Source organism: Tachysurus fulvidraco, chromosome 19, assembly GCF_022655615.1.
Source record: "Tachysurus fulvidraco isolate hzauxx_2018 chromosome 19, HZAU_PFXX_2.0, whole genome shotgun sequence".
In the NCBI taxonomy this organism is placed as follows: domain Eukaryota; kingdom Metazoa; phylum Chordata; class Actinopteri; order Siluriformes; family Bagridae; genus Tachysurus; species Tachysurus fulvidraco.
This window is the reverse complement of record NC_062536.1, coordinates 5,032,543-5,053,802: the sequence shown is the minus strand read 5'-3', so window position 1 is coordinate 5,053,802 and position 21,260 is coordinate 5,032,543. Positions and strand designations below refer to the sequence as shown.

The window sequence follows — 21,260 nt, the reverse complement described above, 5'->3', positions numbered from 1 at the left end:
AGCATAAAGTAAAGTTTTAAATAATGCTAAGCATGGAGGTTTCTGTATTTATAGACACACACATACTCTCTCTCTCTCTTGTTCAATAAAACTGACTCCTCATAACACCCTGAGTTTTTTTTCCTCCGTTATCCATGATGTGTATAATGATAGGGTCACATGCTCCTATCTAATCTCTTCATCTTTAAGCATGAGAAACCTCGAGCTCAACAGATTACACTCCTATTCTAGAACAGATACTACTGTACATTCTGGCTAAGTTTGAACCAAAAGATGATTATACACTAACATCTAGACTTCCAGGATGTTTGTATGATTAAAGACTTAAGTGTGATAGAAAGGAGAGCTTACAGGATGTCATGTCATGATAACATCATTGAGACATCCTAGGCTAAAGACATACCTGTACCACAGGGTAATAGAAGAATCTTCCATTGTACTGTTAGCTCCATGCAACCTGAATCTCCAGCAAAAAGGAATAGTTGCCAAGATCTTCGTCAGCCGTCACTGCATCAAGCACAAAGACTAACTCAAAAGATTTTCTACTGTTAGTTGTTTTGTACTGCCGTTTAAAAGAAGGATCTCATTCAGAGACATAGGCGAAGCACGGAAGAAATGTATAACAATGTAAAATAGTGAGCATAAATCAGCAGCTGGAAACAAGCTAATCAGCACAGATCAACATAAACATCTTGTAAATACAGGTCATGAGCTTCAGTTAAGATTTACATCGAACATCAGAATAAGTGCAGTTTTTGCACCCAACACCAACAAGTCAGTTTGTTTTTGTGTGGATTTTAGAAAAGGTATAAATTTTATGCATTCCTGATGCCTCAAATTAATGAACTGCTCAAGTGGTAAGGCATGGATCGCTTTTAATTAACACTGTTCAATACTGGACTAAACCGAGGGGTACTGGAAAATTCCTTTGACATCAGGATATCGAGGAGAAATTGCTTTTTCCACTCTGTTTAGGTTACACCAATCTGTTTGGGTTGTTGGGAGCCCCAGCAACATTTTAAAGTCTCATGGACAGAATACTCAGTCCAAACAAAGAATACTCAGTCCAAACAAAGAATACTCAGTCCAAACAAAGAATACTCAGTCCAAACAAAGCATTTCATTAAATACTGTGCTTAGATATCAATCATCTATAGTACTGATTGACAGTGGCAGAGATCACAGACTAATAGAAAACCCAAAGAAGTGTTCAGTTGGAGGGGTGGAAGTGCAGTATCTGAGCCATGTGCAGGTCCATCCTCAAAATGATAAGACAGCAGCGATGAAGGACTGCCCAAGGCCAAAGACGGGGTGAAACAGTTCCTGAGTATGACTGGCTATTATTGGAGGTTTGTACCTAATTTGTCGAACCACCCTTCTGACTGACCTGATGCTTATAGTGAATGAATCCCATAACTAGGAAGAGAAAGAGATCATTATAGCTGGCGACGCTTGTGGGACACACAAACACAACCAGGAGCACGAACCTGAACTTGATGACATGAAAGCTGCAAGTCTGTGATGGACCCTTTTTTTTCTATTGAAAACTGAAAAGCATGGAGTGAATGAATGCGAACCTCAGGCTCGGGTAAAATTCTGCCTGCCTTCCATTTTTCCTGTAATCCTTAAACCGTTTAAAATAAAACTCAAAGTCTACACTTTCGATTTCAAATCCATCGTGCTGGCATACACAGTCCTATATTACTTGAGCATGTGCATATATAGTGCAAGCTTTAAATTTAAAATGCCCTGCTTTACATTAACTTCAAAGTATACAGCTTTTCTGTCTGGCTCTCCCTCCCTCACACTCACACACACACACACACACACACACACACACACACACACACACACACACACACACACACACACACACAGGCAGCTGACTGTCTGGCAGCGCACACGGCTCAGCTGAGCACTTCGAACGTGCAATTTGCCATGTCCACTGTTGCTAAGGAAACCATCTTTACAATAGAACAGTATAAGAATTGGACTTTACACTGAGTCAACAGCGGCCACTGCTGGTGAAACCAAGCAGTATTTAGAGAAAATAAATCTTAACTTTAACAGGACTTGTTGCCAGAGGGTAATCTTATCTCACTGGCTTTAATGAGTCTTTCATTCTTTCCTGAAACTAAAGTCAATAATGACTCCTTACACTCATCATACTGGAATGAAATAAAAGGAATAAGAATCCTGGATGTAGATAAATAGACAGATATTATTTGTCATATAACTGCTGATTGATGGAGCTACTTTTCCCAAATGAGACAGATTTGTTAGAAAAACAAATAAATTGAGTTAGATTTTTGCAATTAAAGAGAGCACAAAAAAAAACAGGATAAAACTGGAAAGTTAGACATAGTTCATATTTAATAGTTTAGATGGGTTAAGATCTGTTCTTTCCTACGTTCCTCACTATGTAGTAATAGTGTTCACTCTAAATATCGCACCAGTAGAGATTTCTTATAGTGAGTATTAAGTTTTAACCACAATTTCCCAATAATGAATCTTTCAATTGAAAATTAAATTTTTCAAATGTTACTTAGATGCTTTTATGCATTACATTGTTCAGTATAACAAAATTCAGTTGGGACAGCTTGTCCTTCTAAGTCGTATATTGTACGTCCGGAAAGAACGTCTATTCCTTTCTGTTCAAGTGAACATTTATAATTATTTCTGAACTTACAGTATCTGTAAAATATAACGCTTTATTTGTGTTAATGTGGAAAATTCTGTTCTCTTCTACCATCGTTTTACCAAATATCACATGATCACATGGGTAACATAATATTTGGGTGCGACCAAGGACGATCTTTTGTAAAGTATTTCCATGTACAGACAGAAAACCAACACGGTAATTTCAGAGAGCTCTTTTGCAACATTAAGGCTATAGGTTTAACTCCCAAAAATCCCACCTTGCATAAGAGAATGGTTAAACACCAGTTACAGATCGCATATGATACAGTATATATCAAGAATACAAAGCCTCTGTTCTTAGCAGTGAAGGAAATAATACAACACACACTGAGTCAAGTAAAAGAAGTGATAAAGGAAAAGGAGTTCGAATAAATGGTAATTTGGCTAAAATAAATAAATAAATAAATAAATAAATAAATAAATAAATAAATAAATAATAAATCTCTGAGATTTTATGTCTATAGTGAAAACCAATCTGAAATAGTTTTATGTATGACGAATGCATTTCCAAACACTTCTTTTAAGTGAGCCCAGGCTTATTTGAAATGAACTCCAACTCAATTATCAGCAGTATTTAAAATTCATATTAGCTGTTTATAGCTAACTTTGCTTAAGGCTGTTGGAACTTTAGCAGTTTTTAGGTTTGTTAGCTCGTTTCATTATGGATGTTTCCACCTACATACAGTATAGTTAGTTATCCAGCAATTATTCCCCTTACACATGATCCTGGGTGTTCCCTATAGGCTGTAGCTACAATTACATAATTCTATAATGTAAAGATAAATGGCTTAAGGTTAAAGCTAATGGCTTACATGTACATGATTCTGCAGGTCGGACGTTGAGCTGTGAAATGCAAAGACGTCCAAAGGGTTTCCAATAGCATAGTGTACTAGGATAATCAAGGTGGAAACTGCGTTAGGTTGATTGGGTCTTGAAATTGTCTGACAAATGGCTTACAGTCTTTCAGAATTAAAAAAAAAAAAAAAGCTTTGTTTCTTTCAGTCTGTAAAAATAATTTAAGAAATACAGCAGATGTGTTAAATAATTATAAATGTAATGTAAGCATTTTACATTGTTTATCTTTAATGGTTTTTTTACAGTGAACTTTGTGCTCAAGAATGTAATACGATTATGTGTAGTTTGTTTGCCAGATTGGACAGATTCAATTAAATAGAAAATTAAATTAAATAGGATTGTTGAACAAAGAACAATGATCTTTGACTTTAACTCTATTACTCAACATCTGGGTCAAAACACACGGATACAAGGATCAGCTCATTCACAAAATGAATGGACATAAAGTCTAAGGTGACAGCCGACATAAACTATAGTCCTTTTTCAAAGGTGCATTAAAATCCTATTACACAGCAACCATGGGCATGTTTCTAAGTCAACACCATACACACATACGTTACTAATACTCAGGGCCTTTATGCCAAACTGCTTTGATCTGTTTGCTCAGTGATGATTTGAGCCAAAGTCTACAGTAACAACAGTTTATTCAGATCATTTCAGAAAGAATGATTCATTCATGCACTGTAGAAATAGGAATAAATATCCCCGAGTATAATAACTTGCCGAGACATGCCGTTATAGAGTACCACTGGTAACATGTCTGTGATAAAAGAGTAATCTTTCATTTTCACTCTGAGACTTGTTTTTTAGATATTTGCAATGTCTGGTTCTCATCATTTCTCATAACTAACCAGAGCCGGAGTGTAATTTACAGGAGAACTGTATTGCCCGGTCCTATATCTGATGTCATACAGCTCAAGCATCCAAGACCTCATCTGACACTTTGTCCATAATTGTGTGTGGGCTAAGGGAGGGAAAAAAAAGAAGAAGCATTTTTCACCGAGTACGTTTACACACACAGACACACACACACTAGTGCAAATATTAACTACATGTTTTGCACTGTATGAGGTAAGGGGTTATTTAGATAACCTGACCTTCAAACTCAAGGGCATATGCATACACATACGCCTACACAAACACATTTAGTGCAAGAGGTGTGATCTGCAGTGTGATTGGAGTAGCAAATGTGGCTCTGCAGCTGTGCAGGCCTACGTGAGCATTGGCATGAACACACTCCTCCTTCACTTCTGCGGTCTCTCTCTTCTCTATCCTTCTTTTATTAACTCTGTCCGTTTCCCACTCTCTCTTTGACTCTAAATCCTATCCCCTCCTTCCCTCCCTCCCAGAATTCTGGCATCACGTTCCAGAGACCTTGATAAATGAATGATCACGTCACGTTCAGTCCTTACCAGATACCGGAGACTTGTGAATAGCCAGGCAGAGACAACAGTGTGAGCAGTTCTCTCTCTCTCACACACACACACACACACACACACACACACACACAAAGCCTGTGTTAAAAGGAGCCTTTCTTTTTCTCTCTTTCCTAAAGCCAGAGTCAAATATAGCAAATCTGAAAATATGAAATAAAGCAAAGGGTTAAATTAAAAGTATAAATCAATTCAGAGACAGTCAGTCTGTCTCACTTTCTTCCCATTGAACTGACTTTTGCCAGGATGACTAAACACATCTGTAAAAACTACTATGGTATTATAAGTGTGTGGGTATGTCTATGGCTAGCAGTTTCCACTCTTGTCATTTAGAAACTAGTCATGAACCAACCGTCCAGTGCAGCTAACTAAAAAAAGGGCACCAAGTCAAGGTTCACCTGATACCCACCACATACCTATACAGCTCCCTCTGCTACATGCAGACTAGCAAAGAAAAGAGGGCTTGTACATGTACAACCATTAAGCACATATTGCAGGGGCAGACTCGGAAACCGACACACACATTCACTGTGACGGTACAAAGGCATACATCCAAACTGTCCAGAACAAGAGGGAATGATGTGTGTCATGGCCTGTGGATACTATATCATCATGGTAAATACAAATCATTTTTAAGTCTAGGCAGAAGTTCTTTTTTCCTTTGAGGTCTTTCAGTTCATGGTCAGTTCTCACACACTTGGCCTTTGTTGCCATCTAGTGGAGCCTAGATAGATACAGGATACATCAGCATCTATCAGTAGCAGAAGTGCACATACTAATAGCATGTAAATTAACAAGTACAGGTTGAATGAATGAATGAATGAATGGATCAGGTTATAGTCAGTGAGTCTGTGCAATACATTAAATAAAATATATCAAAATTATTAATAATTTTAAAGTAAACAAAAACAACATTAAGTAATAATAATAATAAATGAATTCTCATTATAAACTATATAGTTCTAACAGGAAACCTGAAATGTTAATAGGTTTTAAACATATAATATATGCAAATATTATTAATAAAGATAATGCAAAATAGCACATTATCATTCTTTTAACTATACGGTGTATCATCTGCATAACCAATGAGAATGTTGGAGTTATGCAGAGGCACACAGTCATGATTAAACAGGGAGTAGAACAGAGGACTCAGCACACAACCCTGTGGGACACCCAAGTTCAGGATGAGGGTAATGGACATGTTATTGCCCAAGCTAACAGATTGTGATGGTTAGGAAGTCTAGAATTCCATTGCATAGAGAGGTTTTGATGAGCATAGTGATCAGTTTACTGGGTATGACAAAATAAATAAATAAATATAATGCAGTACAGTGGTGTTGTTTTGATGGGTAAAAGCTGAACACAGTACAGTGAAATGGCATCCTTAGGGAACCTTTACAACAGGAGGCAATCTGGTGGCAAATAACAATTTACTAAATGACTAAATACTAAATTTCCAATTCAATATACCACATTTTTAATTCTTGTAATATATTTTATAGCTTCTGTATTGTACATTCACTTTAATTGAATTAATTAATTATTTTTAACACTATTATTACTCTCACCCTTTTTATCAAGGTTTTTGGCATGCTTTGGTAAATGTGATGCTGGCACAAAAAAAAAAAAAGACCATATCGTAGATTATAATCGCTTTGCAAAAGTACCATTAATGAACTGCTCGTGTTGCTACGATTGTAAGCTATATTAAGCATGGATGTGGTTGCATTGAACTATGGGATTCTAAACATCATATAGAAACGTAAATAGTGCAAAAAAAAAAAGTGTGTAAAACTGATCTAGAGTTTTGGTTAATAAAATGCAGCAGGTCTATGAGAAGATCAGACTTTTAATCAAAAACATAAAATGACCATTTTTAAATAAACTGATTTCCATAGTACGTGTTTAGATACAAGACCCTAATTACCAAGGAAAATAATCTACTGCACCACATATCTAAATAAAATAGTCTTACATTTCATCCCATAAAAGCAAACAAGTAAAATTCATGCCCACTTTATTCACGAGAGAGGCAGCGGTAGCTGAACGATTAAAGGCTCTGGGTTACAGGTCAGGGGTTCAAACCCCGGCGCTGCCGAGCTGCCGCTCAACTCCGATTAGACTGGGATGTGTGAAGGACGACATCGGTTTTATTATAACTTCATACATGCTGATTGTAAACTAGTGTCCCTGAGCATTAAGTGAAAGATAATTAAAAAGTTCCCATTCCTCACCGAGATTCCTGAAGTTGTTTACACTGATCAAAAAAAAAAAAGCCTGCTGAATATAGGCTGCTTTCTGTTTACTTCATTCTGTCAATGTCTGTTACAGAAGTCTAGTGTATTTCCAGTGGACCCCCCCCCCCTTAATTTTTCATAGAAATGCAGACGATAAAAAAAGAACCATTTAATTTTATACATTCAAATAATCTCTGTTTTTTTAGCCTACAGGAGGGGAAAAAAAAGGTCACGATGGCGGCACCACGATTGGATAAAAAAAAAAAAAACAAGATCATTTACACGATGAAAGGATCGGATTTACGATTGGCTCGGAAGAATTTGGACTGTTTCTGCCACTCAGTTGGAGCAACATACCACATGACCACGCCTGAGGGATTGATGGAGACAACAAAACCTGTGGTGTCCTTCAGTGTAGGCATGGGCTTCTGCATGAACACATCATAGACCTAAGAGAGAAAAGTGTACAGCTATTACTTCACTAAAATGTGAATTAAGAACATACGAGAGCGGTGTGATAGACGAATAGAACTCTTTTGGAGAAACTTTATTGCATCAGATTTCTGAACGTTTCTCAATCAAACGCACACAAACGCAGCACTTACTTTATAACTGCCAGGTGCGTAGTTGAGCTCCTTCAGAGACGTCGAATAGCGGTAGGGCATATCTGTTCTTCTGCTGAAGAACACCAAAGCGCTTGCGTTATTAGATAGAGGACGCATGAACACCTCTATACCACTGCCCAGCTGAGAGAAGGAGAAAAACAGAAGAAATGGTTCTAGCAAGAGTGATGGTTTGTAGTACAGGGATGTAGTATCATCAACTCACTTTCTACCCCACAGTAATTACCTTTTTCAGGCGTTTTCCTTGGATGCCCAACGGGTCCTGGTTAATGCTGATGACCGCTTTGTTCTGCAGTATAGCCTGTGCCCCACTGCTTAGGGTTCGCAGGTCATTAGACATGAATAAGGGAGCTGCCATTATTGCCCACAACGCCATTTGAGAACGAGACTGCTCCATGCTGAGGCCAAAATTTCCTATGACCAGCTGTAAAATGTAAGATTCCATACGAATTACCACCATTAGCGTTGGCACTTACTCATTAGCGTTGGCACTTACACGCTAGCTGACAGTAAAAACATAATAGCTATAAAGATAATCGTTCATTAATCAATCGTTGCAGTCACATTGCTGATGAATTTAGACATTCTGCAAGTCCAAGACTGTCCGTGTGCTTAGTGGTTTATCATCAGTTATTTTCTTGGTAAGGTAAGTTTATGGCTTTTAGTGGATCTGCTTTACTTTGTTAAGTATTGTTTTAGCACAGCGATGTCCAATCTTATCCACAAAGGGCTGGTGTGAGTGCAGGTTTTCATACCAATCAAGCAGGAGCCACCTGTTTAATCAGATGATCTTGTATTTCAATAGACTAAGGTGTGGTGTCTGCTTGATTGGAATGAAACACCAGCCCTTTGCAGATAAGATTGGACACCTGTGTTAGTGTGTCTACTGTACACAGGTCAAAGCATGTCAGACAGACATGATGTGAATGGGGGCACGGTGGCTTAGTGGTTAGCACGTTCGCCTCACACCTTCAGGGTTGGGGGTTCGATTCTCGCCTCCGCCTTGTGTGTGGAGTTTGCATGTTCTCCCCGTGCCTCGGGGGTTTCCTCCGGGTACTCCGGTTTCCTCCCCCAGTCCAAAGACGCATGGTAGGTTGATTGGCATTTCTGGAAAATTGTCCGTAGTGTGCGTGTGTGTGTGTGTGAATGAGAGTGTGTGTGTGCCCTGTGATGGGTTGGCACTCCGTCCAGGGTGTATCCTGCCTCGATGCCCGATGACACCTGAGATAGGCACAGGCTCCCCGTGACCAGAGAAGTTCAGATAAGCAGTAGAAAATGAATGAAATGTATGAATGATGTGGATGGCAGTTCAAATTCCAGGAAGCCTGAGCTGTGTTATGCCCCTGTCCATGCATCTCCATTTGATATTCTTAGAGAAATCACAGATCACACCATCTGAATTTGGCATCAAACATGGACATGCTCAGAACCCGTAGACATGTGGTTTCTGCTTCAGGATGATCCAGCTTATTCTCTTTGCACAAGAACGCAAAGAAAAACCCACAAACATCTTCAGGAGAAATACAGGCTGCTTTGGAAAAAAAAGTGTTGTTGTTTCAAGGCGCACAATGAGGAGGTATTGAACACAAATGACCTGCATGGTCGAGTTGCCAGGACAAAGCTGTTACTGTGCCCATGCCACAAAAAGGCCCTGAGTCATGTGGAGTGATGAGACCAAAATTGAACTTTATAATCATAAGCATAAACACCATGTTTGGAGAGGAGTCAACAAGACCTACGGTGAAAAGTACACCATCTCCACTGTAAAGCATGGTGGTGGATCTCTCATGTTTTGAGGCTGTGGGAGCTCCAATGGCACAGGCAAGTTCGTAAAAATTGATGGCAAGATGAATGCAGCATGTTATTGGAAAATACTGCCAGACAATATGCATTACAAAAAAGTTAAGCATGGGACGCTCTCGGATGTTCTAACGTTACAATGAACCAAAGCACAAGGCAAGGTTGACCCTCCAATGGCTACAGCAGAAAAAGGTGAAGTTTTTAGAGAGACTATTACAATCTCCTGACCTCAAGATTACTGAGCCACTTTGGCAAGAGCTCAAAAGTGCTGAAAAGATTGTATTGTGAAAGACTACCAAAACATGTACGGGAACTGGAGGCATTTTGCCACGAACAGGCAGCTATACAACCTGAGAGAATTAAGGACCTCATGCACAATTATTACAAAAGACTGCATGCCGTCATTGGTGCTAAAGGGGACAGTAACTGATATTAAAAACTAAAAAAAAGGGTATGCAAAATATTGAACAGGGATTATTTCCTTAGTTTCTTTTTTGTTATGTTTTGTTAGATGACTGTGCCATTCTGTTCTGCCTTATATACTGTATTAACAGGAGTCCTATAAGAAATACGATACATTTGTTTTGTCTTCTCACTCATGTTTTCTTTTAAAAAAAACAAAAAAAAAAAGAAAGGTAGACATCTTGCAAATTTTCCCAAGGTATGCAAACTTTTGAGCACAACTGTATAAGTCTCCTTTATGCCGGCACCCAGGTGATGGAATGAACTTCCCTGGTTGTCTGTACAGTACAGAGTCAACTACATATGGAGACTGAAGACCTACCTCTGAATTACAAATACCGCTCATCCGAACTTCTCGGGTCACGGGGAGCCTGTGCCTATCTCAGGCGTCATTGGGCATCGAGGCAGGATACACCCTGGATGGAGTGCCAACCCATCACAGGGCACACACACACACACACACTCATTCACTCACACACTACAGACAATTTTCCAGAGACGGCAATCAACCTACCATGCATGTCTTTGGACCGGGGGAGGAAACCGGAGTCCCCGGAGAAAACCCCCGAGGCACGGGGAGAACATGCAAACTCCACACACACAAGGTGGAGGCGGGAATCGAAACCCCCAACCCTGGAGGTGTGAGGCGAACATGCTAACCACTAAGCCACTGTGCCCCCTGAATTACAAATTAATAAAGTAATTAAGCATTTGTTTAATCTACAGACTTGCTAAATTCCTTTCTAACATGCATTTAGTATGATAGGGTCCCTAAACGCTGATGGTGTCTCTGTAAGTCGCTCTGGATCAGGTGCTCTAATGTAGGAAACAATAATCCTACCATGTCAGGGTCATTCCAGCGTCCTGGTCCGGCAGCAGGCTGCAGGACATCCTGGTTTTCTGTAAACCAATCCACAATGTTCAGGATGCTGTCCCACGAGTCCTCGATATCACCGTAATTACGCCACAGGTTACAGATCTCACCAAGCAGAGTGTAATTTACCTAACAAAGAGGAGGTACACCGTGTACTTTAGAGACATTTTATATGCTTTGCTTAACGGGTTTAACTTGGCTGGATGTGTACATTGGAGCTTACTTGGAAATTACTTCATTAAATAAATTAAATCAGCATTTCACTCACTTTAGGAGGAAGCCCTCCTTGGTACGCAGGCCAGCTGCAGGAAAAGCCGATCGGACGGCCGGTGGCATTAAGGGCTTTTGACATACGTGGGTAGCCTTTAAACAGAATCAATTATTCATATGATTGACGAGGTTAGACATTTAGATATAATACAAATCACTCGTGTGATGTTTCATAGCTTTCTTCTTATCCTATCATGTGATGCGGTTTCACTTGCGGTTTGGCATTTTAGAACATCAAAATAAATTTGATATTTTTGATACATAGACATTTTTCTTCTTTCTTAGAAACCTTGTCTTAAAAAAAAAAAAAAGACATTTTCCTTTACCAAACCCTGAAGCCACCATTGTAGCATTAGTAGGATGAGGAGATGCATGAAAAGTCATAATCGGACTCTCAACGATGACCAAAAATTCATAAGACTTTCAACCAAAACTAGAAAATGAACTTATAAATAATAGCAACATATACAAATATGGACTGATGATGTTTACTACCCTAACTTTTCCATGTGTATATCTGCCTCTTTCCAAAATAACCCTCTCTCACCCTGCTCTTGGACAGTGGAATTAGAGTAGCAGCCATCAAGCTTAAGCATGTCCACTTCCCAATCAGCAAAGGTCTGAGCATCGATCTCTATTTTATCCAGGGTCGTCCCGGGGTATCCTGCACAGGTATAAGTACCCAAATCACCGTAAATACCCAGCTTCAGCCCACGGTCATGAATGTAGCGTGCCAGTTTAGCGATGCCACCTGGGAACCTGTTTAGGCAAACCAAACACATAGTGACACATGTTAAATAAAACTATACTGTACATACAGACAATATCCAAGGATTCATTTCATTTTAACGCCTCTGTAGTGGTTAAGGCTCTGGGTTGTTGATCGGAATGGTCGGGGTTCAAGCCCCAGCACTGCCAAGCTGCCACCAGGTGCGGTGTATCATAACTAACGCTGTGCTCTGACCAAGTATCTCATGCTAGGAAAGGCTTTTTTCCCCCCATCAAAACTCATTCTACTAGGGTCAAAAGTAATCGGACAGTTCCCTTGTATTTCATCACAAATTTAGCAGTCTGGGATCGATTCCTAGTGTTGGACTGAAGAGTTGTTGCATTTGGTAGCTGCTCTTGAGAACTCGCTATCCAAAGTGATGTCTATGCAACTGAAGGATGCCATCGTCGGGTGGAAAGGACAAGACAGACCCATCAGGGTGATAAAAGGATCTTTAACAGTGGCCAAAATGAACAATTCTTACAACAAAGGAATGCGGTTGAGCTCAGTAACACCAAAAGTCCTGGAAGTCCTGACTACAGTAGACAACTAAAGTGGATGGAAACAGAATTCGTTCCTTGGTGAAGAAAAACCCCTTCACAACACCGAGCCAAGTCAGGAACACTCTTGAGGAGGGAGATCATTGTCAAAGTCTACAATCAAGAAATCTTCTCTTGGATGTAAATTCTGAGGTTTGACTTCAAGATGCAAATGTTGAGAACACTTGAGTACAGAAAGGCCAGATTATTAATGAAGTCCAGCTCTCGATTTTTTTCTGCAGACATCATGCAGTGTCTGAAGGTGGACACAAAAGTCTAGCAAAGTATCTCAAGAGCAGAAACTTAGCATTTGATGATATCCATTGGGGCCTAGACATCACGCTGTCATTGACTGCAAAGGATTTGCATCAAACGCTATGAATCATTTTTGATGATTAATTTTTAAATTAAATGTTCATTTGTCCGATTACTTTTGAACCTGTGAAATTGAACAGAAATGAATTCCAAAAAAAGAAAAAAAAATAATTTGCTAATTCTGTTGAATTGAAACAATAACATCTTGATTGCTTGCATTCAACTCGTTCTAGTGGTATACAAGTGCAGAATTATGACCAGACAGCCCACACTTTAGCCCTATTCGGACGGGATTAGTTTTACGTGGGGACGTGGGGGTAAAGTAATTATTACCAGAGCTTCTTTGTGATTTTAGTCCCGTCCGAATGTGCCATCTCGGTAATCATTACTGACATTAGCACTATTCGGATGGGATTAGTTTTACGTGGGGACGTGGAGTAATGCAATTTTACCTCAGGACGTCTGTAATATTAATTGGTCAATTCGCACGGGACAAGACATCTCAGTAAAACTAGCAGAAGTGGGAGGGGTAACTCGTTTTACACACCACAGTAACCTCCTTGTCGTCATGTGCGTATGACGTTGCTTCCTGTTTCAAGCGCCTCCATGCATGCAAAACGCGCCAAAAACTACTTTTAAACAGGAAATGATGGAATTTTACCGTACATATTTACAGCGGGTCTATTCGGACGGGATTAGTATTACCTGAGGTAATTTTTCCCGACCTTTTTACAGAAGGTAAAAGTCGGCGTAATCTTTACTGACATAAGCACTATTCGGACGGGATTAGTTCTACGTGGGGACGTGGGGGTACAGTAATTATTACCAGAGCTTCACGGTGATTTTAGTCCCGTCCGAATGTGCCATCTCGGTAATCATTACGGACAATGTCAGTAAAGATTACGTCGACTTTTACCTTTTAAAAGGTCCGGAAAAATTACCTCAGGTAATACTAATCCCGTCCGGATAGACCCGCTGTAAATATGTACGGTAAAATTCCGTCATTTCCTGTTTAAAAGTAGTTTTTGGCGTGTTTTTCAAGCATGGAGGCGCCAAGTTGTCTGTTTGCGCACATGATAACAGGAAGCAACGTCATACGCACATGACGACAAGGAGGTTACTGTGGTGTGTAAAGTGAGTTACCCCTCCCACTTCTGCTAGTTTTACTGAGATGTCTTGTCCCGTGCAAATTGGCCAATTAATATTACAGACATCCTGAGGTAAAATTGTATTACTCCACGTCCCCACGTAGAACTAATCCCGTCCGAATAGGGCTTTAGAAGCACTTTACACTGATACATGTATGAATTGTTTTCCATTTTTCTTCTTCTTGTTCCATAATATTAATAAGACAATAAATATACATATAATGACGATATGCGATACGATTTAAAATGGTGGACTAAAAATCATTATGTGTTATATATAAAACAAATCATTATTAATGAAATAGCAATATCATTTTTTGGACATTATTTTGTGAAATATGTTACAGTGCCTCTTTGGATCTGCCTGCAGTCGTCCTTGTGCGTCTCTTTTCTTTAATGCCCAGCAGTCATCGATGTTAATATAGACATAACCGAGCTCCCTCCAGCCGTCTTCAGCAAGTCGGTCTGCCATGTCCCTGAACAGCACTTCACTAAATAAACAAAACAAAAAGCTGATGTTAACAATATTATCTTGTTACAACAGCACCGGTCATGAAGTGGGATGTATTAGACAGTAAATAAACTGTCAGTTCTCAATGGTGATGTGTTGGAAGCAGGAAAAATGGGAAAGTAGTTACGACTGGGTCATTGCAGCTGTATAAGAGCAGGTCTTGTAAGGTCTTCCTGCTGTGCAGTAGATCATTCATTCATTCATTCATTCTCTACTGCTTAACTCAAACTCGGGTCAAGGGGAGCCTGTGCCTATCTCAGGCGTCATCGGGCATCGAGGCAGGATACACCCTGGACGGAGTGCCAACCCATCACAGGGCACACACACACTCTCACACACACACACACACACTACGGACAATTTTCCAGAGATGCCAATCAACCTACCAGGCATTTCTTTGGACTGGGGGAGGAAACCGGAGTACCCGGAGGAAACCCCCGAGGCACGGGGAGAACATGCAAACTCCACACACACAAGGCAGAGGTGGGAATCGAACCTATTTAGAGTTTATTACTTAATTTATGCCGCATGCTAAGCCAGGGACTAATTCTCTTGCTGTGTTAAAACTCTGTAAAAAAAACTGATTCATGGAACCCAAGGTGGAGGTGGGAATCAAACCCCCAACCCTGGAGGTGTGAGGTGAACGTGCTAACCACTAAACCACCGTGCCCCCCTTGCAGTAGATCATAAATACCAAAAGTGCTCCAAGGAAGGACAATGAGTCTTAATCGCCCATGTAGCCGGTTCAGCAGCTCACGGCCGTATCTGAGATGCTCTGACTCGGTCGTCTAGCCATCGCGTTTACCAGTAGATCTGCTTAACTTGACCAGACACCATCACAGCAACTACACCCAATGCCACTGAAACCCAGTGATCTTACTGTAGCTGGCACAGAAATGAAGCTACCGTCAGGTGATTAGTATCCTGTGAACTAATTTATGTAGAAGAAAAATGCTAGCTGCGATTATACCACTATACGTTGAGCACTCAAAAGTGCATTAAAAAAAGAATACAACCACTAACCTTCACTGACGTGTGTGTGACAGTTTCCCCAATCAAGGTCAGAGCAAGCTCAAATGTCTGTATGTTATGTCTGTAACCCCCTGTGTGCTGGTCAGGTTATTATTTATTTATATAACAGTCATTTGTTTTTGTTGTAAATCACAGGAGAGCTGAATTTCAGAGCCAACGTCTGCAATAATATTTAGTTTCTCGTTCTTCTATCGTTGATCATATTTGGTTTATCACAAAAGCGAAAGACACTTTCATGTTAAATGTACGTTTATTTGTTAGTGTTAGGATTATTTTAACAGAGCGAGACAGAATATTAAACATTAAATTAAGGTTATACATTAACTTGTATTTGATTGAGTGAATAAGTATTTGATCCTCACTCCTGACTGAGTACTTGGTGGAGAAATCCTCGTTGCCGATCACAGAGGTCAGACATTTCTTGTGGTTGGTCACCAGGTTTGCACACATCTCAGGAGTGATTTTGCTCTTCTCCTCTTCAGGGATACTTTCCAAATTCTGAAGGTTTTTTCCTTTTCACAGATGTTCCATGAGATTAAGGTCAGGACACTGACTAGACCACTCCAGGATCTTAATGTGCTCCTTTTTGTTCACTCCTTTGTTCCCTTGGCCATATATATTGGGTCAATGTCATGCTGGAAGACCAATCCACGACCCGGCTTCAGTGTTCTGGCTGAGGTCAAGAGGTTCTCATACAAGAGTCTACGTCACATGACCTGTTCAACGTTCCCTCAATGCTGTGATGTCTTCCTGTACCCTTTTCACAGCCCCAAAGCAGAATGTTTCCACCGCTCAGAATCATCCTTTACCCCATGAGGTGAGATCTTGCATGGAGCTCCAGGCTGAGGGCAATTAACCGTTATCTTGTATTTCTTCCATTTTTGAATTATAGCCACCAAAAAGCTTCTTGCTGATGGTCTTGTAGCCCTTTCCAGTCTTGTGCAGGTCTACAATCTTGCCCCTGTGGTCCTTTGACAGCTCTTTGTTCTTGCCCATGTGTTGAGGATTGAATGGAAGAGATTGATTCTATGACGAGTATCTTTTATACACATCTGCTGGTTGGTAAAGGCATCAAATACTTATTTTCTAATGCTAATTCATTTAGAAGCTTTTACTAATGCTTTGTTTTGGTGATATAATAAATCGCTCTCTGTTAAAAAAAAACCTACCGTAAAAATTTAGACCCTTAATTTCATTATAAGGGGGTAAACGTACAAAATCTGCAGAGGATCAAATAATTCTTTCCGCCACAGTATGTATAAATTCTGTGCGTCTTTTCTAGGTTTGAGAGTAGAATGCATTTTGAACCCATACTCACCTAATGCAGTTGTTAGGATCATTTTCACAGTCAATGTCACAGCGATATCGTTCCCATGCCAGCCAGCCCATGGGTGGCGTCCTCATCAGCCCATTGTCCAAAGCCTGGGTGACAGAGGAGAACACCAGCAAAATAATAACCACTGTATGCTGCATGCCTGAAAGAAAGCATCAAAAATAAGTGGTCAGTGAAAGGGCTTTACTTACATAAAATATGCACAAAAATCACTCACTCATTTTCTACCGCTTATCCGAACTACATGGGGAGCTCAGGCGTCATCGGGCATCGAGGCAGGATACACCCTGGACGGAGAGCCAACCCATCGCAGGGCACACACACTCCATTCACTCACGCAATCACACACTACGGACAATTTTTTCCAGAGATGCCAATCAACCTACCATGCATGTCTTTGGACCGGGGGAGGAAACCGGAGTACCTGGAGGAAACCCCCGAGGCACGGGGAGAACATGCAAACTCCACACACACAAGGCGGAGGTGGGAATCGAACCCCCGACCCTGGAGGTGTGAGGCGAACGTACTAAGCCACCACACACACACACACACACACACACACACACACACAAAATAAGTTTTGTCACAATCAACTAACACCTTCATGATCAGATCGCGTGGTCGTTTATATAAATTTAAAAATAATTGATCAATGAAATATTTAGTGAAGAGACAGGATACTTAAATATGTTCTCTAAAAGTACTTTGTAAAATATACAGGATAGTCAAAATGTTCCTGTACAAACAAACAAACAAACAAACAAACAAAAACAAAAGACACCTACAAGAGTTTCTTCAGTAAACATGCAAAATGGCTGAAATAATCTGAGTTATTGCTGTGCCAGAATTACCAGAGGATAATGCATTTGTCTTAATATGAAAAACAAGAAGCTGCAGTTCATAATTGCCCCTTTTCCACCGAGGCAGTTTGAGTGCTGGTTCGGAGCCTAATTTAGAACCAGTTCTTGCTTTTTCGACCGCCACAGTACCGGCTCTGAACCAGGAAAAGTGGTATTAAGTAGCACCAAAATATTGCTGGTCTAGACTTAAGAACCGCTTGTGTCAGGAGCTGTGGGCGGGGCCGGGGGCGGGGCTACAGAAACCTTGTGACTCCTCACCTGATGACTCCATGTGAACCAAGAACAAGTCTACATAACTGAAATTCACACAAAGGCAGGACCTTCCCAGGTAAACAACTACTCAAACAAATGAGACGTCTGGGAGGACAAAGACATTGTTTTCTTAGCAGTGAGACATGACATTTGACTTGGTTTAACAAATCTATTGGATTTCTTCATTTTAACACAATCCATTGTAAAGGTTTTATCTTCTGGAAAGGACTATCGTGTGATTTACATGGGTTTGGTTCAGTCTTTTTCCAGAAAGGACCAGTGTGGGTGCAGGTTTTCATTCCAACCCAGCATCAGTTAATCTTGGCTTTCAGTAGACTCAGGTGTGACTTCTGCTTGGTTGGATTGAAAACCTGGACCCACACCAATACTTTGGTAAAAGATCGGACACTCCTGGGTTACGTCTTGCCAAGTGTCAAGACTGGCACTTTTGTCCGGGTTCAGAAACATTTTACAAACGCTTCTCAAGAGGTTTCCACTTGATCTGTGACACTAAAGGTTTATTTTCTGTGTTTTCACCATGGCAAGGACTGTCAAAACAGTCCAAAAAAAAAAAAAAGAGTTATAAAATATATTATATATTTACATAACATAACATTATAAAATTATATAAACGAGACATTTTATTGCCTTACAACCAATGACAAATCGTCCTCTGGAAGTTAAATGATGGTATTGTAAGCACAATGTTTAGGGTTTTGCACTTTGTATCGCAGTAATAAAGTTACACACTTTATAGTATTGTGGCTGCACAATCATTTATTCATTACTCGTTACATTACAATACAAGACATCCCTCTAACTTAAGATGAAATATGTTATTGAGCATCAGAAACACCTTCAGCTCATCCATACACTCCTGTACCTTTTGGTCAAAGTAACCTTTATCTTATAATATCTAGCAATACAGTCAGTTCAATGATGTAGACTAGCGGTTAAGGCGTTGGGCTACTGACCAGAAGGTTATGGGTTCGAATCCCTGAGCAAACCCCTTATAAACCCTCAAATAATAAATAATAAACCCTGAAATAAAAGTCAAAACGGAAGTCACCTTTGTTTATCTAAAAACTGATGCTTATTGCATGCACATTGCAATGAGAATTAATCTTGTTGTTGCTAAAAAAAAAAGAAAGAAAGAAAGAAAGAAAAATAAACTAGTTCAGAAAACAACAATGGACTTTGTTGCTTTTCGGCATGTTCTCCTTTTAAATACTCACCGAATCCGACGGAGAAATTCCCGGAAATCACCTTTTCCGGAAATGAGATTTGTGCAGCTTGGACAGATTAATATCTGAAGTTTTAGGGGTTGAGATACAGAAACCTGTCGGTTGTGTTGGTCTCTAAATAAAGCACAGAGTTAGTCTGAATGTGGAGGTTAGTGCGGTTTTAAACGCATGTGATGCGGACGGTTTGTGTGTCATGTGTTCTCACAGTCAGCTGACTGTAAAAGGGTTGTGTTTCAATCGCCCTACCTTAGTGCCCTAAGCATTGTGCTCCACATCACACCAGGGCGACGTCTGCTGGTCAAAGGCGTGTACTGCATCGTGAAATCACAAGAGATACGCCTCTACATGCTGGGCAGTAAGGGCAGAAATGCATAATCTCCTCGATTAGATAGTAACCCTTATCTGCTTGGAGATCCTGGACTGTATTATAAACTATAAATGGGATCAGAGTCCATCTTACAGCACCAAACTTAACCCATTCTGTCTACTGGGATGTTTTGGGGAGAAAGAAGAAAACCAGACAACTAAGACGAAACTCATGAAGACGTTGCACATGCTCAAGATCTCTACACAGACACTAAGCTGTATGCGTTTAAGATCCAAAATTGGAACAAGGATCAATTAAGAACACTGAAGCCCATGGGCAAATAAATCATGGAGCCAGCTTGGTGTCATTTTGGTAGACTATATACTGTAGATGGGTGACTCAAAAAATTAGGGGAATGATATGACTATACAGGATATTTAGTTATTTGTTTGTTTATGTTTCTGATTAATGCTACAATAACTGTATTTACATAAAAACCGAATTATCCAACTTTCATTTTTATCCACAATCACAAATGTTAATAAAAAAACTTATTAACTATATATTTTTTTAATAGTTTCCATACTTTTGTATGAAGATTCATATTACTGATTTAGTGCCTGTGTACAAAATCTATCAAGTTAAAGGTAAGCGTTTGTTTGTTCCTTCATCATGTGACACACATCTGCTAGTCATTTTCCTCTATTGGCATTTAAACATTTACATTTGTCCATTTACATTAATGGCATTTAACAACAGCCCTCATCCATAGTGACGAACAGAATCTGAGAATTAAACAGGAGGCCAGAACAGCAGATAACACACGATACAAACAGACATCCACAGCAATAACAAACACCTGTGCTTCCTTTATTGGGCTTCCTTTATTTGTTAAAAAAAAAAAAAACACCGGCTGGTGGGATAATACACTTAGGACAAAAATACGTTATACAAATTCCATTTTTCATTCCATGAATCAGATTTTTTACAGAGTTTTAACACAGCAAGAGAATTAGTCCCTGGCTTAGCATGCGGCATAAATTAAGTAAAGCTCTAAATAGGTTCGATTCCGAATAGGTCTAAATAAACTCTAAATAGGTTCGATTCCCACCTCCGCCTTGTGTGTGTAGAGTTTGCATGTTCTTCCCGTGCCTCACGGTTTCCTCCCCCAGTCCAAAGACATGTATGGTAGGTTGATTGGCATCCTTGGAACATTGCCCATAGTGTGTGAGTGTGTGAGTGAATGAGAGTGTGTATGTGCCCTGCGATGGGTTGGCACTCCGTCCAGAGTGTATCCTGCCTCGATGCCCGATGACGCCTGAGATAGGCACAGGCTCCCCGTGACCCGAGGTAGTTCGGATAAGCGGTAGAAAATGAGTGAGTGAGTGAGTGAGAGTAGATCAAATGGGTCCTCGCTTTGGGAAAACCATAAATCAGCTCACTGACAGAGAGTGTTTTTACAGCTGACTGCATCAGTTAATCTCCTCAGTTCTACTTGTTGGACCAGATTTGGAAGAAGTACAGGCACCTAAAGGATGCCTGTGTAGGATGCCAAGCCCCTGCTGCTTATTGGGTCTGATTAGCCACATGTCATCACTCCCATTAACCCTGTCAGACCCAGGTCAACGGTTGGTGTCTTCTAACCTCGATGGCTCCATGGATGGATAAGTCATCACCACACTGACCTCGCCAT

General features: G+C 40.2%; 1 protein-coding gene across 1 annotated transcript; it reads right to left on the bottom strand.

Moving 5' to 3' along the window:
- Positions 1 to 6,822: 6,822 nt before the first annotated feature.
- Positions 6,823 to 19,477, bottom strand: naga (N-acetylgalactosaminidase, alpha). Its single transcript, XM_027151678.2, has 9 exons — positions 19,252 to 19,477; positions 16,890 to 17,046; positions 14,379 to 14,519; positions 11,805 to 12,016; positions 11,256 to 11,350; positions 10,955 to 11,116; positions 8,078 to 8,275; positions 7,834 to 7,974; positions 6,823 to 7,677 (listed from the first exon to the last, which is right to left on the bottom strand). Exons 2-9 carry the CDS (start codon positions 17,042 to 17,044, stop codon positions 7,507 to 7,509), a joined length of 1,275 nt encoding a protein of 424 aa, XP_027007479.2. The 5' UTR covers positions 17,045 to 17,046; positions 19,252 to 19,477; the 3' UTR covers positions 6,823 to 7,506.
- Between the last annotated feature and the right edge of the window lie 1,783 nt (positions 19,478 to 21,260).